The sequence below is a fragment of the Coffea arabica genome, chromosome 7e (assembly GCF_036785885.1).
Source record: "Coffea arabica cultivar ET-39 chromosome 7e, Coffea Arabica ET-39 HiFi, whole genome shotgun sequence".
Lineage (NCBI taxonomy): Eukaryota > Viridiplantae > Streptophyta > Magnoliopsida > Gentianales > Rubiaceae > Coffea > Coffea arabica.
Window position 1 is genome coordinate 20,089,750 of NC_092323.1, and position 25,869 is coordinate 20,115,618.

General features: G+C 36.3%; 1 protein-coding gene across 1 annotated transcript; it reads left to right on the forward strand.

Moving 5' to 3' along the window:
• Positions 1 to 16,551: 16,551 nt before the first annotated feature.
• Positions 16,552 to 17,181, forward strand: LOC113700700 (mitogen-activated protein kinase kinase 4-like). Its single transcript, XM_027221159.1, has one exon. The coding sequence runs from the start codon at positions 16,552 to 16,554 to the stop codon at positions 17,179 to 17,181; it is 630 nt and encodes a 209-aa protein (XP_027076960.1).
• Positions 17,182 to 25,869: the final 8,688 nt, after the last annotated feature.

Here is a 25,869-nt window from a genome sequence, read left to right on the forward strand (position 1 = left end):
AACCTCAACTCGAGTTAGAAAATTTGTCTCAAGTCGGTTTTGTTTTATCTTATTCGAGCTTAATTCGATTTCATTCAAGTTCAATCAAGACTAATCAAGTTTAATAAATATAAATTTATATTTTATATAATTTTAAATAATGAATAAAACAAAAATATCTAAATAAATCTTATATATACTAATAGCATATGGTGTCATAATTAGATGAATGTCACAGAAGTAAAATTTACACTTGAAATTCAAATTCAGCAATGTAGTGTTCATTTAAACATGACAGTATATACACTAGTTGAGATTCGCTGTGCTATGCATAATCGGTAGGGGTGGGCAAAAAAATCCGTGATTCGAAAACCCGACAACCCGATTCGATCCGATCCGAAAAATAGGATATCCGATCCGATTTTTCTTAGCGGGGCAGATGTGGGTCGGGTACACGTAAAAACGGATACGGATACGGATCAGGAAAATAAAAATCTGCGGGTACCCAACCCGCAGGGTATATTATATAAATATTAAAAAATTAGGGGTCATTTTATAATTTTATAATTGTTAATCCTAAGTGTAAGTGAAGTGGCTCACAACATCATATTCTAATCCCATATGATCCATCTTTCCTCATCTTGTTCGAAGAAAGAGAATATTCTTGATGAAACCTAAACTAAATGAACAAAACGAAGAAAAATTTGTGAATTCTGTCATAAAAATTGGTTATCCTTTTCATCCTTTTCGTTTTTATTCTACCTCTATTAATCTTTCCTGCAAATTTTTCTTCAATTCAATCAAAGATTTGTGTTTGGAGCTCAAATTTTCTATTAGCTAGATAATTAAAACGTTTGTGTCTTTCATTTAATTATTTATTTGATTTATTTTATTGCAATTATGTCTCCTAAATTTGTTTCTTTTATTTTAGTGAAAGAAATTTATTTTTCTTTTTCATCACCTTTAATGCCATAAGGTCTATTGCAAAGATATAAGAGAGTTGGGGAAGATTTTTCAAACTTATTTTGATTATACTTTTTCCAATAATTATCAGCTCTATTCAATTCTTTTCCAGACTTTGATTTCACAGTCGACTCATTTGTGATGCAGTCTTGTACCATAATATCCTTAAGGAAGTTGGGAAAGTTGCCAAATACTTATTATCCTTATGTTTGTTATGTTGTAAAACGATGAAATGTGTGAGAATAGTGATGTACTTAAAATTATCATGAAATTTCGTATTGTCTATTAGATATTATAATTCTAACATGTACCAAATTTACGAAATCGATTTGATTATTGGATGAAATTTGTGAGAATGGTGATGTATTGACTTTGATTATAATATCTCTACCAATATTAATTGGAAAACATATATATTTTTATTGAAAAACATGTTGATATTAAGTGAAAAGTAATTTTTTTTATTGAAAATTTGCCCGAAAACATTAGGAGCGGGTTAGGGTCACAAAATGACTGATCCGATATATTAGGGTCGGATCAACCAAATCATATTAGGGGCGGGTACCCGACTCATACTCACCCGTAATAACCGGTGCCCATCCGAAAGCATTTAATTACAATCATATTTTTGAAAAATACAATGAATTGTTTTTGACCTTTCACTTTTACATTTAGCGTACAAATATTTTTATAATTTTGGAGTTGATAATGTAGTCCGTGTTTAAAAGTAAAAAGAACAATGTGTATATCTTTTCATAAATATTTTATTTCTGTTAGTTTTTAGTAGTCAAAAGGAAAAATGTGCATGGTTGTTTAAAAAATATAACCACTTACTTAATTTATGAAGAACCACTTATTGATTGTTAAGCTAGGTATTTTTATAGTATAAAACTATTCAATTATACAATGAATTTTTTTCTGTTCAATTGGAATAGTATATTCTTTTTTGTTGTATGAGGTTTTACTATTGGATTATATTGTGAAGAAATGAAATAATCAGAAGTTATAATTTTAATAGATTAATGTAATTACATGAAGAAAAAAGATAAAATCATCGAACTAATTTTTTATTATTTTTTCTGTACCTATATATAGATGGGTAGTTGCAGAATTATTAAATTGCGAGTAAAATACAAATTTATAAATTTGCTTTGTGCTAAAGTTTTATAAGCTGGTGAAGAAAAACTTTCCATTTCTTGCTAGTGTTTTTGAATATATATGATAGCAGGAAATAATTATCTTTAATATAGGATCTCTTCTGTGATTATAAAGATTTCCCAGTTTTTTTTGGAATAATATCAAAAACCTCCTTGAGATTTCTCTTAATATCACTTACCACTTCTAAGGTTGTCAAAACATCATTTAGCTCCATTACTTTTGTTATTTGTGTAACAAAAATTTCAAAAATCCTAAACTACTGTTTTGCTCATTTTGCTAAATAAAAAAGCTCATCAACCACTTTGTTTATCCCAAGAAAAACCACAACGTAAAAAATTGTCTCTAGTAGTATCACCACATCTCAAAACTATAATCCATAAAAATATAAATCTGAAAAATAGAAAGGTATTTATAAAGAAATACATTAGTAACAATTTAATTTTACATGTTCAAAACCGATTTCTTGTCAAGTCTAAAGTGATTAGGCTTTGTGGATTTAGTATCACCTTTAAAACCCAAAGAGTATTGTTGTTGTTGTAATAGAGTTACAGATACTAATTCTCTATCATTAGATTATCTACCTTTAAAACAACGATTATGCAAACAATGATTTTAAAACATTCAAGAATCAACCTTTATTAGTTGATTCCTCTACCAATGTGCATAGTTCATGTGTGCAACCCTCGCACCTACCATGGAGAGAAATGTGGTGAATTCTCTCAAAACCATTCCTTTGTCCTTTTCACTCCATCTAAGTTTGTCTTTTTCTCTACTCCATTGTCTATTATATTTTATACTTTTTTAGCAGTTCGGTTCATTATCTATTTTCTGATCCCATTTTCGGTGTGCCACCGATGACGAAGAATTGGTCCTGCAGTATCCTGAATTTTAACGGATAAATCATTTTTCAATTCAATCTCTAACTCCTACTAGGTTCCAAATACGTGACCTAAGTTGTAAAAACATAACAAACATGAATTTTCAATTTGACATAATGATGTTGAGCTTATTAAAGGCATAAACACCTAAACCCTAACCCCAAACATCAATAACTGAAGTCAGTAACTGAAGGCAATACTTCAAAAACCAATAGAATATCAGGGAAAAAAGAAAAAAAGAAGAAGAAAATGCTACTATATACACAAAAAAAATCTACAAGTCACAATAAAATTTAGGACCTGTAAGTGATCAATTTTCTTTCAAAAGCATATATATCACTTGTTCATTTGATTTTTATAATCATAAGTAATAGCCTTAACGCTACATGCATAAAGTTCATACATGAATAGGTAGCAATAAGCATCTTCATTGCATTCAAATAAAAAAAAAACATAAGTTTATTGGAATCAAAGGCAAAGTTAAGCTATATGTGATTAAATACAAAATTGCACACCAAAGAATCTTCTGTCACGCCCCGAACCCGCACGCGCCAGTCACGTGACATCCGCCGTACTCCTGAGTCCCACTCAAGAATATAAGGCTACATTAACTAACTTAACTTTAACATTACTAAATAATTCAGCTAAATAAGGTGTGGTGCGAATTACATATAAAAGAAAGTCTACGAATAATCAAGACGTTCGTACATTTATTCTCCAATTGAAACAGCGGAAACAAAAGTAAATAAGACTAACAGCTAGAAGTAGCTAGCCTACCAACTTCTATTCATCTAAAGCTAATAAAAGTCATCCTCAAGGTCTTCTACGTAAACCAACTTATACTCTTCAGAATCTGCAAAAATGGTAAGAAGTGGGTTGAGCGACACATCGCTCAGTAGGTAATATTTACCCCTCTGTTGGATCATGCACGCTTAGTTTTATAGATACATATATATATAAGTATAACTCAAATCATTTGCAAATCATTCACATCCATAATTTTGAAAGTAACGTCATTTATAAAACAATCAGTAGTAAAGAATGACAAACAATTTAAAAGCATCTCATTGATAATTATACATGAGAAATCGTAACGTCATAAATCACTTTATAGCAATTCATAAGTCTCTTCATATTCATTCATAAATGATCTTGTAAAACGTTGCATATCAGTTCATAGATCATTTCAAATCAGCTCATAAGTCTCATTTCAAATCAGTTCATAAATCATTCCATATCAGCTCATAACAAGTACATGTAATGACCGACTACTGAGTACTCAACCTAGAGATTAAACCCCTTCTAGGTGGGCGACCAATAGATTTCGCGACTATCGATTGATCTCATTTCATTCTTGGGTCAATCGGCCGGATTTTATACCAGGCTACCATGACCTTGCCAATCGGTCGGACTCTATACCAGGCTACCATGACCTTACCAATCGACCGGACTTTATACCAGGCTACCATGGCGATTAGACAGGACTATAGCCCCTACCGTCTATTCCATGACTGCTCTGAGCTTTACTTGTCAAAATTCATTTCATATATTATATGCATAAATCTTTGCTTTCATAAAGGATTCAGCTCATCTTGTATATAAGAACATATCAAAACATTTCAAATAAGTCACATGACCTATTTTGTATAGTAAAATATAGCTTTCATAAATATCCAAGTAAAGCATTTAATCAAACACTTTCCGAGTCAACACAACAAAATAGGATTGAAAACAAGAATTTCATTTTGCACATTTGAAATCTCAGAAGGGTAAGTACCACCTACCTTTGTTTAGCTACTCGAATGGAGCTACCTTAGGTCTCTTAACTGGTACCGAACCTATCAATGCATAGGTTTCCTAATTAGTTGTTATTTCCTATAAATGCATAGCATACAACTCTGAGTAAGTCGCAGATTCATGTCTAGGCTATTATGTGAACCCTAATAGCATTCCCCTCAAATTGGACGATCTCTATTTTGGAAAGTTTTCTAATTTGGAAAGTTTCTCAATTTGGAAAGTTTCTTAATTTGAAAAGTGTTCATTTTGTAAGGTTTCTTAATTGAGAAGGTTCTCCTTTTTGTAAAGTTTTCTAGTTTAAAAGAAGACAATTATTTATTTATTATTATTATTATTAATGTTCTCGTCAACCTTATTATTTACTATTATTATTTTTATCCTTATTGTATTATTACTAGCATTATTATTATTATTATTATTATTATTATTATTATTATTATTATTATTATTATTATTGTGATTTTAAACATTTCGCTTAACAATTTAGCACTTATCTTACCTTGTCTAATTTGACTTAATACAGTTAGATTAAGATGCTTTAGATTTCCATTAAAATATCTTATACGTAATTATCTAAGTATAACTTTACATGACTAACCATTCCATTGTAACAACTGCCTTAAATTGGGTTTTGCATTTTAATATTCACGGTATACTATAAAAATGGACTAGTTATATTTAAAATTTATTTATTAAACACTTATTAAATTTTTATGCTATAGTTTGGTCCAAGTTTAAATTGCCTCTCTTTATACATATTTTTTTTTATTATTACTATTTTTATTATTATTTGTTATTATTATATACATATTTTTTTAATTCCGGCGGGGCCCATGGTTGGCCAACCAGAGGGTCTGGCGATCCCAAATCCCAATTGGTTGGCCGAACAGGCCAACCACAATTGCTCCATTGTCGCCAGCACTTGCTGGCGACATCATCTCATCTTTTTTTTTTTTTTTTTTTTTTTTTTTTGTCTTGGGTTGGCCTCGGCCAACCCTTGGAATTCTTCCTGTGGCGTTGCAGACCGAAACAGAGCAGCGGCAGCGGCGCCGCTGCTCTTCCCTTTCCTTTTTTTTTTTTTTTTATAAACAGATTCATACACCTTAAAATCTTAAGATTAAAATCAATCTCTTTATTTCTATTAACCCAGATACAAATCTTATCAAAACATATATATATCTAAACCTATATAGCAACAATACATGTCCATAAAATTTTCTAGGAAAAGTTAATACAACTATTAAAACTTAAAAGAGAGGTTTTCTTGCGTGAACTCGAGACTTATAGGTTTAGGTGTCTAGTTGTCGGATCGATTGACGGTGTTGCCTGCTTCTCCTTCTCTTCTCTCCGACGGCTCTTGCTCTAGGGAGGCAGACGAAAGAAAGGTAAGGTTGGGGTTATTTTTCTGTCTAGGGTTTTAATGAAATCCTAACCCTAGCCCTACTTATATTAGAACCCCTTATTCCATCCTGTAGTTACTTTATTTTACTTTCCCCTTTTTACTTAGTAACTTTATTCTTTTAATTAGTTGAGAAAATAAAATAACCTAATAAAAGAAATGAGGTAATAAAATTTGTGCCACAGTCATGGGTTTCACATTCTACCCCCCTTACAAAAAGTTTCGTCCCCGAAACTTGCATACCTTGATCAAAAAGATATGGGTACCTATTCTGCATGTCCTCTTCTAACTCTCACGTTGCCTCTCGTGGTGTATGGTTCGTCCATTGTACCTTGACGTAGGGTATGGTCCTTCTCCTTAGGACTTGATCCTTTCTATCTACGATTCTTAAAGGAACTTCCTCCACTGACAGGTTCTCCTTCACCTCGATGGGTTGGTCCTCCAGAATATGACTTGAGTCTGATACATACTTTCTCAGTTGGGAGACATGGAACACATTATGCACCCTTGAAAAAATAGGTGGGAGAGCCAGTCGATAAGCCAGAGGTCCAACTCTATCCAGTATTTCGTAAGGTCCCACATATCTCGGACTTAACTTGCCACTTCGTCCAAATCTCATCACTCCCTTGGTAGGGGACACTCTCAAGTATACCTTTTCTCCCGGTTAGAACTCCAAAGGTCTTCTCTTTGAATCCACCCAACTCTTGTTTCGATCCTGAGCTACTTTCAACCTTTCTCGAATGATCTTAATTTTCTCCAAAGTTCGTTCCACCAAGTCAGGACCAGTGATCAGTTTCTCGCCCACTTCATCCCAATATAAGGGGGATCTACACTTCCGCCCATACAATACCTCAAATGGTGCCATGCCTATACTGCTATGATAGCTATTATTATACGAGAACTCCATTAGCTTCACCAACCTGTTCCAACTATCCGAAAAGTCTAGCGCACAAGCTCTGAGTAGGTCTTCCAGAGTCTGTACGGTCCTCTCAGACTGTCCATCCGTCTGAGGGTGGAAGGCGGTACTTAATCTAAGGTCAGTCCCCATGACTTCTTGATAGGTCGACCAAAATCTAGACGTGAATCTAGAGTCTCGATCAGACACTATACTTACTGGAACACCATGAAGGCATACGATTTCCTCCATATACATTTCTACCAGCTTCTCCATTGATATTCCGTTCGACATTGGTAGGAAGTGGGCCGATTTGGTTAATCGGTCGACTATAACCCAAATGGCATCATTATTCCTAATGGTTCTAGGTAACCCAACCACAAAATCCATTATCACGTGTTCCCACTTCCATTCGGGAATCTCTAGGGGTTGCAATAAGCTGGCAGGTCTTTGATACTCGGCCTTTACTTGTTGGCACACCAAACACTTGGCCACATATTCGGCTATCTCTCGTTTCATCCCATTCCACCAATAATTTCTCTTCAGATCCTGATACATTTTGGTTCCCCCAGGATGGATCGAGAACCTCGAATTGTGTACCTCCTTCAACAATTCCTGTTTCAGTCCTTCATCTCTCGGCACACATAATCTACCATCTTTCCACAAACTCCCATCCTCTTTCAATTTAAATCCATCAAAGGGTTCTACTCCAAGTTTTTCCTTAACTTTTGCAAACCCGTCATCCGAGTGCCGCATTTCCTTAATCCTATCTATCAAGGTGGGTGCGATCACCAGGGGAGCTAGCATTTGAGCTGTGGAGTCCACCATTTCCACCTCAAAGTTTTCCATCTGATCCTTTACCATGGGTTCTCTTAATACCCTTGATTTCCTACTGAGGGCATCTGCTACCTTATTTGCCTTGCCCGGATGGTAACTGATTGTTAGATCATAGTCCTTAATTAATTCTAACCACCTTCTCTGCCTCATGTTCAATTCCCTTTGAGTAAACAAATACTTAAAATTCTTGTGATCGGTAAAGACCTCACATTGTACACCATACAAGTAATGCCTCCATATTTTTAATGCGAACACTACTGCCGCCAATTCCAAATCATGCGTTGAATAATTCTGCTCGTAAGGTTTCAGTTGGCGGGAAGCATAAGCAATCACTCTATCGTTTTGCATCAATACGCATCCTAAATCATTTTTAGAGGCATCACTGTAAATCACGAATCCCTCCGGTCTGGATGGTAGGGTGAGTACTGGGGCTAACACTAGTTTCTCCTTTAACTTTTGGAAACTTGTTTCACATTTATCTGTCCATTCGAACTTTGCCCTCTTCTGAGTCAACCTAGTAAGAGGCATAGCAATAGTGGAGAAACCTTCCACAAATTTTCGATAGTAACCAGTCAATTCTAAAAAACTCCTTACTTCGGTTACATTAGTGGGCCATGGCCAGTCTACGATCGCCTGCACTTTCTTCGGATCCACAGACACCCCTTGACCTGATATCACATGTCCTAAGAATACCACGCTCTTTAACCAGAATTCGCATTTACTAAACTTGGCGTATAATTTCTCTCTTCTTAGTATCGTTAGGACTTCTCTAAGGTGGCCAGCATGAGTTTTCTCATTTGGAGAGTACACTAAAATATCATCAATAAATAGCACCACAAAACGGTCCAACTGTGATTTAAATACCCGATTCATCATATCCATAAAGGCCGCCGAGGTATTAGTTAATCCAAAGGGCATGACCAAAAACTCATAATGCTCGTATCTTGTACGAAATGCACTTTTCTGGATGTCCTCGGCTTTAATTTTTAATTGATGATATCCCGGCCTCAAATCTATCTTAGACAATACCTTAGCTCCCTTCAATTGGTCGAAAAGATCATCTATCCTTGGAAGAGGGTATTTGTTCTTTATTGTGATTCGATTCAATTTCCTATAATCGATACACAATCTTAGGCTACCATCCTTTTTCTTTACAAGGAATACTGGCGCACCCCACGGCGAAACACTGGGTCTAATGAATTTTTTGTCCAATAATTCTTGTAACTGTTCCTTGAGTTCCTTTAATTTCGCGGGCGCCATCCTATAGGGGGTCTTGGATATGGGATTCGCCTCAGGTATAACATTTATTTCAAATTCTATTTCCCTATCCGGTGATAGACCAGGAAGGTCCTCCGGAAATACGTCAGAAAAATCCTTCACCACTGGAATCTTTTCTAAAGGCGTCTCTTCCTTCTTCGTATACACAACATAAGCCAAATATGCATCACACCCTTTCCTTATTGCCCTATACGCCTGCATAGCAGATAGGAGGGATAACCAACGAACTTTTCTATTACCCACATTTCCTTGGTAGGTGAAATCCTTCTCGTCCGGTCTCATGAATAACCCTCTCTTCCTTCTACAATCGATTTTGGCAAAATGTCTAGCTAGCCAATCCATTCCTAAGATAACATCAAAGTCACTCATGTTTATTTGCACTAAATCCATTTCTAATTTCCTATCCTCCAATTTCACACTACAGTTTGGATACCTAGTATGAGACACTAAGGTTTTTATTTCCTGGAGCAGCTACTCGATATGGGTGGTCCATCCATTCAGGAGGCATGCACAAGTACTTTGCAAATTTTCTACCAACAAAAGAGTGACTAACTCCACAATCAAACAGCACATATGCAGGCACCGAATTAATTAGAAGAGTACCTGTGACCACGTCGCCTGACACCTCCGCCTCAACGTCGGTCATAGCATGTACTCTCGCGTTAATCTTTGGCTTTTTATCAGTGGGATTGCCATACTTGTCTCCTTCCAACTTTTTGTTTGGACAATTCATAGCCCTATGCCCCAACTGTCCACATTCAAAACAAGCCCCTGATCCAAATCAGCACTCCCCTCGATGCATCTTCCTACAAGTCTTGCACGTGGGAGTCGTCTTAAGTTGGCATTCTTCCCGATGCATCTTTCCACAAGTTTTACATGTAGGAAAGATATTTCCTCCAGTTACTTTCGGTGGTGGCCCACGACTTTTCTTAATTAGGCGGAACCGTCCTCCAGGTTTCAGTGTTTCCGACACTGTCGGTTCATTCCCTAGTCTAGGCCTTTTATTCCTACCCTCTTCGTCCAATCTTTTGCAATCAGCCTCAGCCTTCACGCTGGCATCCAATACATCATTAAACGAAGGGGTATAAGCGGTGTTCACCCTAGTTTGAATCCTACTCGACAATCCCCAGATAAACTTATATTTTTTCAACTCAACATCCGCTATGGTCGACGGCACGAACCTTCCCAGCGCCGTAAACTTATTTGAATATTGGACCACGGACATCCCCGGTGTTTGCCTCAGATTTTCAAACTGATCTATCTTCTACATCCTCACAGCAGGTGGAAAAAAGTATTTCAGGAACTCCTTTCTAAATTTTGTCCAACTTACTGGTGGGGTAACTGTCGGTTCTAGAGTTGTCCACCACTTATTGGCCTCTCTTACCAAAAAGGGTTTGACAATTAGGTGTTTCATTTCCTCCGGCACTTGCAAAAGTGCGAAATTATTTTCTATCTCATCTAACCATTTTTCTGCCAAGTCCGGGTCAGGGGTTCCATCAAAAGTAGGGACATGGACCCGCTTCATCTTCTCATAGTAGGATTGGGTTCCCCCTTGTCCATGACCCTGGGTTTGGACAGCCTGAAGTTGCGCTAACTGTGATTGCGCTTGTAGTGCTTGGGCTATTCCAGTTAGGACAGTTACTAATTCCGTTGGTAACATCATGTAGGGCTGATACCCACCTGAACCAGCACCTTGGTAGCCCATATCCTGATTATTATTTCCTAGATACGGTTCTTGGTTGTGATTACCCTGGACGTTCTCGCCATTAAGACTGCCATTGCAATTCCCGCCGCGCCTAGTGCTTGGTGCCATTTCCTAAGCCACACAAATGAGTTTCAAACTAGGTAAGCATTTTATTCCTATTTACTATTATAGATACATGTATATATATGTAAGCATATATAAGGATCTGCACTTTTAAGACGATCCAACTAGAGTTACCTACTTATGTGCTTTGCGCATACTACTCTAAAATTAACATAAACGAGAAATTATGCTAAACACATTATAATGATAATAAATAACTAAAAAAAATATTTAAATAGGAGGTTTCATTCGTTAACTCCGAATGGCAAAACGATCGACTTCTTACAGATCAGAGTCGATATTCCAACTATTTCAAGAGAAAATATCTAACGAACCTGAGTCCAAACTGTCTAATCATTGCCTACGATTGCATAAAAACTAAACTGTGCGAGTAATCGCCAATCACCTTACTAATGCTCTTGGGGTAACATCCTTAACATCAATAACATAATTAAATCTTTAAATGGAGTCTCTTTTAGCCAACTGTACTACTCCTCCGCATCCACAACTGCTCCATTTCCTATGCCCTCTCCAGCACCATCTTGCTTCTCAACTCCATCTTCCCCCTCTTGATTTTTCATGGGCATGTCCTCAGGGTCCTCCTCGGGGTCATCCTCTATCTCCGCATCACTATCAGGTCATAGCTGATTCCAACCGTGCATCTGAGGTGCAAAAGGCTGGTGGTCAGCTATCCAATTCATCACGCGTTGCCTTCTCCCTTCATATTTTCCCGTTAGGATTTCGTACTCCGCCTGTCGATTCTGGAGTAGGGAAGCTACTTTCTCAAATCCTTCATTATACATATCAGCTAATCCCTTCTGTACTTCCATATCTGATTTCAACTTAATGACCTCTTCTCGCAGACGGAGGGCCTCTCCCCGCCAGCCTTCCATGTCCTGTCTCATGTGTTCCCTCGACACTATCAGTGATGAGATCTCTTGCCTTTGGTCAACTACTCGGCCACTCAATGCATAAGCCTTCCTAGCTCCGTCCGTGACTCCTCCAGGAACCTGTCCCTATAAAACCTTTGTCTCTTCCTAAGACGAGCCACGTCACATCCCGTCAAATGGACTGGACAGTCACAATTCTCTTGCTCCCCGTGCACTGGTTCGACCATTTCCTATAATACCAATGGAACACCATGAGTCATGCTTCCTTCCTCTTTACAGTACATAGACCTTTTCAACCATAATTTACCACTTACACTACTTATTTCGTGAATTATTCTACCTTATGATCTTATTTCGAACCTAAACTCTGATACCACTAAAAATGTCACGCTCCGAGCCCGCATGCGCCCGTCACGCAATATCCGCCGTACTCCCGAGTCCCACTCAAGAATACAAGGCTACATTAACTAACTTAACTTTAACATTACTAAATAATTCAGCTAAATAAGGTGCGGTGCGAATTACATATAAAAGAAAGTCTACGAATAATCAAGACGTTCGTACATTTATTCTCCAATTGAAACAGCGGAAACAAAAGTAAATAAGACTAACAGTTAGAAGTAGTTAGCCTGCCAACTTCTATTCATCTAAAGCTAATAAAAGTCATCCTCAGGATCTTCTACGTAAACCAACTCATACTCTTCAGAATCTGCAAAAATGGTAAGAAGTGGGTTGAGCGACACATCGCTCAGTAGGTAATGTTTACCACTCTGTTGGACCATGCACTCTTAGTTTTAGAGATACATATATATATAAGCACAACTCAAATCATTTGCAAATCATTCACATCCATAATTTTGAAAGTAACGTCATTTATAAAACAATCAGTAGTAAAGAACGACAAGCAATTTAAAAGCATCTCATTGATAATTATACATGAGAAATCGTAACGTCATAAATCACTTTATAGCAATTCATAAGTCTCTTCATAATCATTTATAAATGATCCTGTAAAACGTTGCATATCAGTTCATAGATCATTTCAAATCAGCTCATAAGTCTTATCTCAAATCAATTCATAAATCATTCCATATCAGCTCATAACAAGTACATGTAATGACCGACTACTGAGTACTCAGCCTAGAGATTAAACCCCTTTTAGGTGGGTGACCAATAGATTTCGCGACTATCGATTGATCTCATTTCATTCTTGGGTCAATCGGCCGAACTTTATACCAGACTACCATGACCTTGCCAATCGGCCGGACTTTATATCAGGCTACCATGGCTTTGTCAATCGGCCGGACTCTATACCAGGCTACCATGATCTTACCAATCGGCCGGATTTTATACCAGGCTACCATAGCGATTAGACAGGACTATAACCCCTACCGTCTATTCCATGACTGCTCTGAGTTTTACTTGTCAAAATTCATTTCATATATCATATGCATAAATCTTTGCTTTCATAAAGGATTCAGCTTATCTTGTATATAAGAACATATCAAAACATTTCAAATAAGTCACATGACCCATTTTGTATAGTAAAATATAGCTTTCATAAGTATCCAAGTAAAGCATTTAATCAAACACTTTCCAAGTCAACACAACCAAATAGGATTGAAAACAAGAATTTTATTTTGCACATTTGAAATCTCAGAAGGGTAAGTACCACCTACCTTCGTTTAGCTGCTCGAATGGAGCTATTTTTGGTTTCTTAACTGGTACCGTACCTATCAATGCATAGGTTTCCTAATTAATTGTTATTTCCTATAAATGCATAGCAAACAACTCTGAGTAAGTCGAAGATTCATGTCTAGACTATTATGTGAACCCTAATAGCATTCCCCTCAAATTGGACGATCTCTATTTTGGAAAGTTTCCTAATTTGGAAAGTTTCTCAATTTGGAAAGTTTCTATTTTTGGAAAGTTTCTTAATTTGAAAAGTGTTCATTTTGTAAGGTTTCTTAATTGAAAAGGTTCTCCTTTTTGTAAAGTTTCCTAGTTTAAAAGAAGACAATTATTTATTATTATTATTATTATTATTATTATTATTAATGTTCTCGTCAACCTTATTATTTACTATTATTATTGTTATCCTTATTGTATTATTACTAGCATTATTATTATTATTATTATTGTTATTATTATTATTATTATTATTATTATTATTATTATTATTATTATTATTATTATTATTATTATTATTGTGATTTTAAACATTTCGCTTAACAATTTAGCACTTATCTTACCTTGTCTAATTTGACTTAATACAGTTAGATTAAGATGCTTTAGGTTTCCATTAAAATATCTTATACGTAATTATCTAAGTATAACTTTACATGACTAACCCTTCCATTGTAACAACTGCCTTAAATTGGGTTTTGCATTTTAATATTCACGGTATACTATAAAAATGAACTAGTTATATTTAAAATTTATTTATTAAACACTTACTAAATTTTTATGCTATAGTTTGGTCCAAGTTTAAATTGCCTCCCTTTATACATATTTATTTTTTTGTTTATTATTATTACTATTGTTATTATTATATATATATATTTTTAATTCCGGCAGTGCCCATGGCCGCCAGAGGGTCTGGCGACCCCAAATCCCATTGTTGCTAGCACTTGCTGGTGACATCATCTCATCTTTTTTTTTTTGTCTTGGGTTGGCCTCGGCCAACCCTTGGAATTCTTCATGTGGCGTTGCTTCTGCAACGCCTGACCGAAACAGAGCAGCGGCGCCGCTGCCGCTGCTCTTCCCTTTCCTTTCTTTTTTTTTTTTTTTTAATAAACAGATTCGTACGCCTTAAAATCTTAAGATTAAAATCAACCCCTTTATTTCTATTAACCCAGATACGAATCTTATCGAAACATATATATCTAAACCTATATAGCAACAATATATGTACATGAAATTTCCTAGGAAAAGTGAATACAACTACTAAAACTTAAAAGAGAGGTTTTCTTGCGTGAACTCGAGACTTACAGGTTTAGGTGTCTAGTCGTCGGATCGATTGACGGTGTTGCCTGCTTCTCCTTCTCTTCTCTCCGACAGCTCTTGCTCTAGGGAGGCAGACGAAAGAAAGGTAAGGTTGGGGTTATTTTTCTGTCTAGGGTTTTTATGAAATCCTAACCCTAGCCCTACTTATATTAGAACCCCTTATCCCATCCTGTAGTTACTTTATTTTATTTTCCCATTTTTACTTAGTAACTTTATTCTTTTAATTAGTTGAAAAAATAAAATAACCTAATAAAAAAATGAGGTAATAAAATTTGTGCCACAGTCGTGGGTTTCAGATCTTCAATCTTCAGTCTCATTATCATCACACTTACTTTTTTATCAAGATATAAAAATAATTAAATCAAAATCAATTATAATCCAATGATGAAATGGCCAAAACTATTCTGATTTGTTAGAAGTTAGAATAAAAATTTTATATTAACTTTTTTACATTCTTGATAGGTGCCATTTAACATTTGGAGATAGATATTCTTTAAAGATTCAACAATAAGTTACAGTTGTTCAGAGAAACTTAGAAAATAAAGTAAAGTGCTTCTTCTGAAATATTTCCAAGAAAAAAAAGGTGAAAAATGGTTACAGTCCATGTTAAGGAAAAAAAAAGAATATAATTCAGAAAAGTAGTACTGCCTTTGGTTGGGCTCACATATTTCTCACTTCAAAGGATCGAATACAGAAGCAAATTTTGTATCCATTTCAAATTGAAAATTTTGTATAATTGTTAAAAGTGAAAAATCAAATTTAAAAAATGTACTAAGTTGAATGTTCAACTCATGATGTTATGAAATAGAAAATAATCCAACTCCTTTCGGAAACCTCGTCGATTATAACTTGCACAAAACCTGCAATTGAGGGGAAAAAAATATATCCAGTATATTCATGGCCAAAATTTGTAGCAATCATAAGGAAAATACAAATACATGTATCCCCAATTTATTGAAAAAAAAAAAGAAATTTGCATCAATTTCTATGATGGCTGAAGAAATTGCAAGCTAACTAGAGCTATTTTTTTGTCCGTTAATAAGAACTACTTTTTTTTTCCATTAAGAGCTAGACCTACCATTTGAAGACATTCTATGATGCCTAGAGCAAAATACATCCAAGCAAAGTAATTTCTAGTTAGAAAAAAATTATAGAAAGAATTTCACCAAGGAGATAGAGGCTTATACATGACAAAAATTAGGCAAAGAAGGTGAGTTGCAATGGTTGCAATTCCGGCACTAATCCATTTCTCACCTTCAGGCAAGTAGGTGGTTCAAACTAAAACAACAACTAATAATTGAAAAATTTTAAAAAAAATAGAGAGAGAAAAAAAATTATGTATAGTCGTCTCAAAATCATAATAACATCAACTCGGTCCCCCTCCTGACGATGCTCGTACCCTCCACCGTCCTCGTTAAGTGATAAAGTTTAGCCTTCAGATCCCATAGGCAACTGCTTCTGAAGTGATGAAAATACCGTCTCCCATGCAAGCATTCGATCCCGCTGATTATGAGTTTGTATCACATTTGGGAAATGGCATTTCGGGTAGTGTTGATAGGGTGAGGAACAAACATACCCGTCATGCATATGCGAGGAAGAGGATAAGCATTTCGGGTGGTATGGCGGATGAACGCGAGAAATAACACTCTTTGATTTTGAGAAAGATGGCAACTGTAGCTCAGTTTGATCATCCTAACCTTGTGAAATTGGTTTCCAGTTGGGCTAGCGTAACCGAGATTCAAATGATGTTTGAGCTGATTGATGGATTTTTGAAAGATTTTTACACTGAAGAGGAGAATGTGATCGCACACATTGCGCAACAAATATTGATGGGTCTGAGTTATCCACGGGACAAAAGAATTGTCCATAGGGACTTGAAGCTAGCGAACGTGTTGAGAAATAACGACGACAATGTTAAGATTGCAGATTTTGGTTCGAGCAGGAGATTGGACATCGGCAACATGCAATTCATTTTGACAGTCCTCGGCACTATTCAATATTGTAGTCCCGAAATGTTGCAACATCAACTGCGAAAAATTGACCGACTAGACAAGAGTAACATTTGGAGCTTGGGGATCTTATTGCTGGAAATTTATATGGGACATTTCCCTTTTCCCCGCATTGATAAGCTTCAGATTTACAACGAGATTATTAATGACTTTGTTGTTCCTGAGTTGCCCAATTCTACCTCACAGTTCCGGGATTTTGTTCAGCAATGTTTGATTAGGGATGTAGACTCCAGGGCATCTGTTGATGATCTACTGGGCCACAATTTCTTGTATATGTTTCATTAGGATGTGGCTCTTTTTTTGTGGTTGTTTGTTGACAAGTCAGTCTTTGCAAGTTAGTCCCTTGTGCTGTTGTCCGGTGATTGTTCTTTTGAGAAGTTAGTCTTTTTTGGGATTAATGCTAGTTGTTTTTCACAAGTTACTCTTTTGTTGATGCTACTTACTTTAAGGCTGATTGTGGAGTCATCTGATTCTCTTACTAGGAGCTTGCTTTATAGACATCTGATGTTGAAAGTTTGCTTTAATAGAAAAAAAAACATCAACTCATCTATGAAAATAAATAAATAAAAGAATCAACTTATGGAGTAATTTGGTAGCAATCAAACATAAGAACGTAACAAAAGAAAATAATTTTACTAATTTACATAAAAATCGCAAAAAGGAAAAATCAAAAAAGGGAAAAATATCCCAACAAATCTGATTCCTCAAGCATGCAAATAAAAGAGTCAAATATAAAATATATGTCAATTACTTCTTTAACTTCAAAATAAGAAGAAGCAAGAAGACAGAGAGCTTCCCGAAACAAAAGCGCTAAGAAGAACTAAGTGACCAGAAGGCTCAAATAATTGGGCATACTCTCTTATATATAAGAAAATTTTGATTCAGAAAAGTAAACATCACATCATGATGAATTTTTGGAAAAAAAGTTGGATGCCCGAGACAATCGAGACATAAAGTCGTCCATGACCATTCTGGTTTGGTAGACAAAGATGGGTTTAGGTAGAGAAAACATGTGGAAATAGAAAGCTACACTATTCCAGTCCCTATTTAAACTTGAATTGTCTCCCCCATAGACAATGATTCAAGACATCTCCTACCCTTTATGTTGTAGCCCATTTGCATTTCCATCCATTCCTATCCATAATAAGGGAACAACATTTAAGGCAACAAAACAAACGCAAGCTTCTCCTTCCTACAACCACGTGGTAGCATGAAAAGCAACTACAGTAACAAGCAACTCGTTCTTATATTATAGTTAGATATATATATATATGCGTGTGTATGTATGTGTGTGTAAGAGTGTGTATGTGTGTAAAACTTGATTGCGTTCGATTAAACTCGATGGCTTTTTAAACTTCACAAATTAGGTTTGAACTTGATTCATCAAGTAGCTCGAACTACTCGAACTCGGCATTTCGAATTCAGTCAATTATAACATAATTTTGGCCAATTTCGGTAGTGTTTTGCATGACAACGAAAATTTTACTAGTATCTTATTAGTCATTAGATCACTATATTCTCAATCTTGATTGTTTATTCATGTATGAAAAACTTAATGAAGATTGATTCTCATCTCAAGTGTTGTGCTAAAAGCTTCACGAACTAATTCTGTTTCTTCTCAGTTTCCTAAGTTCATGAGAAATTTGTAACCCCCTCATTTACACTCAATGAATAATGAAATCGAGTCTCCAAAATTTTTCATGTTCTTTTTACCTTATCTTATTGATAAGTTTATCTTAGTGATAAGCTTGCATTTCTTATTCCTATTTTAACTCAATTTTATTAGTGCTTAATTTATTCCTTTACTATCAATATCACAATGGAGATTAGTCACAAGATGGACCATCAATGTTCATATACAAATATGATAATCACCTCCCACTATTAATTATTTTTAGCAATTAAGTCATACGAATTTGACTGCTACTTATGTCTTCCAAATACCTTGTTGATATTTCTACTGGTTTAGGTTTTTTAGTACTACATGTACGACTAATTTGGTCACCACCTCGGCTATTTGATATCGAGGTGATTGCCCCGACTCTTCATTTTTTTTTAAAAAATCGTTTTCATCATCCCGAGATAAAGGATCATCTCGACTAGTCGACCCAATCTCGTTCTTACCTTGAACACGATTAGGGACCCCAACATACAACATTTTGGCCAAAGAGGTGACTAGTGGTTGACAGATTGATGTAATTGCCCACCGCTCTAGTGGTCAGGAATATGTCTGAACCAAGCCATAACTTGTCATCTGACCATTAACCAGGTGTAGGTGTCACATCCTGTCCATTGAATTCTCCCTTATAAATGCTCCTCATCATTTGCAAGTCAGGTACACAGAACAATCAACCTAACTACTCGTATCATTAACCTCCGACCTATAACTGACTTTAGTATCGAAATGAAACAGGAGAATGTCATGCCCTATTTTTAAAATAAAAGAGAAAATCTCAAATTTTGGTGTCTATAGTGAACAAGACCCAGGCCATTTTTGCATTTTGGCAGGTGAGATCATGCTGTCGACTCGGCTCGTCTATCCAGAAATCATCTCATCAATTGGCACTGTCTATGGGAATGATAGTTACGTCGATATGATACCTATACGTTCCCGAAGTTGTCGGGTTCCATGAACTGAGTCCAAAACTGATGTCGAGATCGAACAAGAAATTGATCAAAATCTCGAAGAATCTCGGAAAAATCTCCAACCCACGAACGAAGAGGATCTTAAGAAGATGGCAGAGTTCGTGGTTGAAAACTCTGACATTTTGAAAAGTTGGGGTTCTTCAAGAGAAAGAGAAAGAAGAAGGCCGAATCCTCAGAACGACAATCGGCTACCTCTTCCGAGATCCTATTTGAGGAGGAGTCGGATGACAAACATCTGAGATGAAGTGATTTCAAGCAAAATTTCTCCAAATCTAACTCCAAACTAGCCTCCATATCGAAGGCCCTTTTCAAAGGTATTCGCGGATGATAGGCAAACGATGCACTTCGGTATCCTGAAGTGATGCGGATACGAGTGTTCAACAACTTCAATCTTGGGTCAAGAATCCTTTGATCAACATTAGTGGTCCGATGACAAGATCAAGATCCAAGAAGGTGAAGAAAGTTTTACGAGCCTTGATCATTCACCATACAAGCAAGGAGCAAGCTAAGTTTGAAGAGTTGATAGACCATGAAGTTACCTTGTTCACTTGTACGTTTGAAGTGAAAGAATGATCTCATACTTGTTAGCTTAGTTGGTAGTTGTCTTAAGACTGCCTAATTTAGTAGTTGTTAGTCATTGAGTATTTTATTACTTGTTGGACCTTATCGGGAAGCCTTAAGGAGTTGGCTATTTTATTACTTATTAGGCCTTATCGGGAAGCCTTAACGAGCTGGCTTTTTATGCGGACCGAATTCCTATTCCAAGTTTATGTGGGCCGGATTTGCCCTAGTTTTAGCCTATAAAAGGCACCTATTGTATGCGTGAAAATACAGATTATTACAACTAGAAATCATGAGAAATTTTCCTTCAAGTTATTAATCGAACTTACTCTTGAATTCTTGAGTTCATAGCTTAGGATTCAAATCAGACTTTATCGATTAGCTTGTTTCCTAATCGTGGTGCCGCTTCATCCATCTTATTTGCTTAAGGTTACTGATTACGTTTGTGTGTCAGAGGTCTTGAATTCATGAGAACAATCGAGTTCAATTTCTGTTGAGAGAAAAGATCCAACTCTGATAATTACAAGGTTGGGAGGTTCTAGGAGGGTCTTCCCCTAGGGTTGCTCATCAGTTGGTAATCAGAGTATCAGGTTAATTCTCTTTTAATTGAAGTTGTTCATATCTTGTTAATTTGTGTCTTTTTTTCAAAAAACATATATATACTGTAGCTATTACTGTTCATCGTACTGTTCACGTTACTGTTCACCCGAGTAAAAAAAAAAAATCTGTTTGAGTGTTGTCTTTTTTGTATTTTTCTGTCCAAGTTCTTGGGTTTGTTATACTTGTGTTTGGGTTGTTAGGGTTTAAAGACAAAAAAAAAAAAAAAGAGTCACGTACCTTATATTGTTTTAGTTCCCAAGTTGCTAGAGTATTGCTGAAATTCTATTTTACCTATTTCTTGAGTATTGGTTGTTGTTCTTGCAAACCCAATCACCACAACGTAATTTGGGAAAGTTCTTGAGCTTCTTGAACAAATTCTTGAAGTTCTTGGACCACGAAATCTTGTTTTGAACGTTCTTGAACAATAAATCAAGAACTTGGGTCTTCTTGAAATTTGCATAACCTTTCATCTGTTTTCTTGAACTTGTTGGTGTGACCTGAATTTGTGTTCCTTGAAGAGCCGAAGCAAAAAAAAAAAGAGAGAATGAAAAAAAAAACAACGAAGAGAAGAAGGAATCGGCTCTTACACAAAGGAAATCAAGTATCCCAAATCTTGAGTTTCCAATTCTTAATTAGTCTCCACATATTGATTGGTTTCCCAAACTTGAGTCTCCAAATCTTGATTGGTTTCTAATTCTTAGTTAGTCTCCAAATATTGATTGGTTTTTCAAAACTTGAGTCTCCAAATCTTGATTGGTTTCCAATTCTTGAGTCTCCAATTTTAATTGATTTCCAACGACCCCAAATTACCTAACCAGTCCCAAACACACCCAAATCAGTTTCCAAAATCAAACCTAAACTGCCACAAATATCTTAGCCAAACCGCCTTGAATTTTTGAATTTCTAAAATCAGTTGAGCTAGTTTTTGCGAGCCGATTTGACTGAACTTTGAAGACTGGTTCTTACATTATTTTAGCACCCCAAAAGCACCATTTACCCTCCAAAGTACTGACCAGAAACTCAGCAAAACAACAACTCAAAAAAAAAGTTTCAGTTTCGGGTAGAGTTTTTTTAGGATTTGTAAAATTCTGCTTTGTGTCTTGTTATTTGCTTATAGGGTCTTTAATTCTGGAATTTTTGAGAGTTTGAGTTGTTTTAAGAACTTTGAGAAGGAAAATTGAGAGTGAATGTGTTTTCCTTGAGTGATACACGAGTGCTTTGCAAGATAGACTAGGATACACTTGTTTTGCAGGTTTGACAATATGTCTCAAGAAGAGAACATGCCTGAGCCGTCTGAAACCGACGTGTCACTCAAATTGGTGCTCCAAACTCTTCGAAAACAAGCGGAGAGACATGAAGTTGTAATGACACAATTATTAGACAGATTGGCTGCCATTGAGATGCGAGGTACCGAAAATACACACAATAGGATTTCGAGTGTTCAGAGTGCTGATCATGATGCGGATGATGAGGGATATCATTCTAGCACTTCCTTTCGATCAAGGAAAAGTCAAGGGGGAGCGAGAGAAGGTTGAGACCGACTTAGGAGAATCGATGACAATCTTGGTTCCATCAAGACCAAGATGCCTACCTTTCATGGGAAGAATGATCCTGAAACTTACTTGGATTGGGTTAGGCGAGTTGAGCAAGTGTTTGAAGTCCACAATTACTCTGAAGAGAAAAAGATGAAACTTGCAGCTATTGAATTTCAAGATTATGCATCTATTTGGTGGGAGCAAGTATGTGCCACAAGGAGGAGAAATAGGAAACAACTGATTGACACTTGGACTGAAATGAAGCAAGTGATGCGGAAACGATTTGTACCCTTCCATTATACCACAGACTTGTACAATCGGCTCCAACGACTCACTCAAGGTTCTAATTCGGTTGATGAGTATCACAAACAAATGGAGGTAGCGATGATAAGGGCCAATGTACAAGAGGATCCGGAAGCAACCATGGCGAGATTTCTTAATGGATTAAATCCTGAAATTAGGAAGAAAGTTGAGCTGCAAGACCACTTTGAACTTCAACAAATGGTGTCTTATGCAGAGAAAGTGGAAAAGCAAGCCTTACCCCTAACGACACCTAGTGGCCGAACCACTACATCCTCTTCCACTCCTTGGAAAAGAAATCAATTGCCAACATCCAATGCTTGGCCAAGGCAAGATAATAGAGAGAGGGAAAACAAGCGGATGGAACAATCGTCCCATCCGAGTGCACCTTCTTCTAAACCGATCCCGCGGCCAACTCTTTCAGGGGCAAATACATCTACCAACCAGTCAAAGGCATGTTTCAAATGCAAGGGAATTGGCCATCTCATGGCTCAATACCCTAACCGAAGCATCATGTATATGAATGAAGAGGGAGTGTGGCAAAGCGAAGGAGAGAAGGAATATGCGGACATACCACCGCTTGAAGAAGAAGGGAAGGATGATGACATGGTTGAGATAGAGGAGGACCCCGTAGCACGAACTATGGTGACTATGAGAGTGCTTAATACACAAACTCAAGAAGATGATCTCCAACGAACCAACATCTTTCATACAAGATGCAAAATTGGAGATGAGGTATGTCTTATGATCATTGATAGTGAATCTTGTACTAATTGTGTAGCTGCTAATTTTGTGGAGCAAAACCACATTCCATGGACTTATCACCCTAAACCATATAGATTGTCTTGGTTAAATGATGGGGGGGAAGTCACGGTGACTAAACAGGCCTTAATTATTTTTTCTATTGGTCGATACAAGGATCAAGTTTTATGTGATGTAATTCCTATGCATACTAGTCATGTCTTGTTGGGGCGTCCTTGGGAGTATGATAGACAGGCTGATCATATTGAACTTACCAATAAGTATAAGTTCATTATGAACAACCTCAAAATCACTGTTTCACCCTTGATACCTACACAAGTGTATGAAGAACAATTACATTTGAGAAAAGAGAGAGAGAAAAGGCAACCGAAAGAGACAAAGAAAAAGTTGAATGAGAGAAAAGAGAAAGTAGAGGCCGAGTTCAGTGAAAAAGAAAATTCGAGTGAAAAAAAACTCAGTGAGGCCGAAAGTTTGAAAGTGAAAAAAGGAGTTTCTATGCAAGTGTGCGTGAGGTAGATAGGGCTTTGAATGCACAAAGTATTCTCATAGTACTTCTGTACAGGGAAGCTGATTATTCTTTTTTTTACACACTAGGCCTAACTGATTCTCTTCCTAGTGCAGTCTACTCTCTTTTGCAGGAATTCAAGGATGTATTTCCAGAGGAACTACTGAAAGGATTACCTCCAATACGAGGCATTGAACATCAAATCGACTTTGTTCCTGGAGCAATTCTACCAAATCGACCAGCCTATAGAGCAAATCCGGAGGAAACAAAGGAAATTCAAAGGCAAATCGACTCCCTCCTTGAAAAAGAACAGGTTCGTGAATCTCTTAGTTCTTGTGCAGTTCCAGTTATCTTAGTGCCTAAGAAAGAAGGGACTTGAAGAATGTGTACAGATTATCGTGCAATTAATAAAATTACTGTTTAGTATCGTCATCCTATTACTAGGTTAGATGATATGTTAGAAGAATTGCATGGAGCAATCATTTTCACTAAAATTGATTTAAGATCTGGTTATCATCAAATAAGGATAAAGGAAGGAGACGAATGGAAAACTGCTTTCAAAACAAAGTATGGTCTTTATGAGTGGTTTATGATGCCTTTTGGCTTAACAAACGCTCCAAGTACTTTCATGAGATTAATGAACCATGTTTTAAGGCATTTTCTTGGGAAGTTTGTTGTTGTTTATTTTGATGATATATTGATCTTTAGCAAGTCTTTAGATGAGCATGTTGAGCATTTGCGACTTGTTTTAAGTGCCTTGCATGAAAATAGGCTATTTGTTAACATGAAAAAATGTGTCTTTTGCACTCCTGAAGTTAACTTTCTTAGATATATTGTTGGTGCAAATGGCATAAGTGTTGATCCCGCCAAGGTAAAGGCCATCATGGAGTGGCCGACTCCAATCAATGTATCTCAGGTAAGGTCTTTTCATGGTCTTGCAAGTTTTTATATGAGATTTGTTAAAGACTTTAGTACTATTGCAGCGCCTTTAAATGAGATAATTAAAAAGAATGTGGGGTTTCAATGGGGAAAAGAGCAAGAAGAGTCATTTAATAAGGTTAAGAATTTGTTTATTTCAGCACCTATTCTTGCTTTGTCTAATTTTGATCTGACGTTTGAAGTTGAATGTGATGCTAGTGGGATCGGCATAGGGGCTATCTTACATCAAAATAATAGGCCGTTGGCATTTTTCAGTGAGAAGTTGAGTGGGAGAGCTCTTAATTACCCTACTTATGATAAAGAAATGTATGCTGTTGTGCGTGCTCTTGAAGTGTGGCAGCATTATCTTATACCTAAGAAATTTGTGATACATACTGATCATGAATCAATTAAATTCCTTAAGGGGCGGGATAAGTTGCATAAAAGACATGCGAAATGGATTGCATTTATTGATTTCTTTCCATATATCATTAAGTATAAGAAGGGGAAAGATAATGTCATTGCGGATGCATTGTCTAGAAGGTATATTTTGATCACTAACATGAGCACTAAGTTACTTGATTTTGAGCACATTAAAGACTTGTATGCACATGATGACGATTTTTCTAATGTGTTTCAAACTGGTGAACATGCTGCATTTCAAAAGTTCTATAGGCATGAAGGCTTCTTGTTCAAAGAAAATCAGCTATGTATTCCCAACTGTTCACTTAGGGAATTACTTGTTAGAGAAGCCCATGGCGGAGGGTTGATGAGACATTTTGGTATTGATAAAACTCTTGACATTTTGCATGAACACTTCTATTGGTCTAAAATGAGGCGTGACATTGCTAACATTTGTGATAAGTGTTTAAAGTGTAAGTAGGCAAAGTCAAGGAGTAACCCTCATGGATTGTATACTCCTCTACTCGTACCTCATTCTTTTTGGACAGATTTATCCATGGATTTTGTGCTTGGTTTACCAAGATCTTCTAGAGGTATGGATAGTATCTTTGTTGTAGTTGATAGATTTTCTAAAATGACTCATTTTATCCCTTGTAGGAAAATAAATGATGCGCGCCATGTTGCTGATTTATTCTTCAAGGATGTGGTTAGATTGCATGGAGTACCGCGTACTATTGTAAGTGA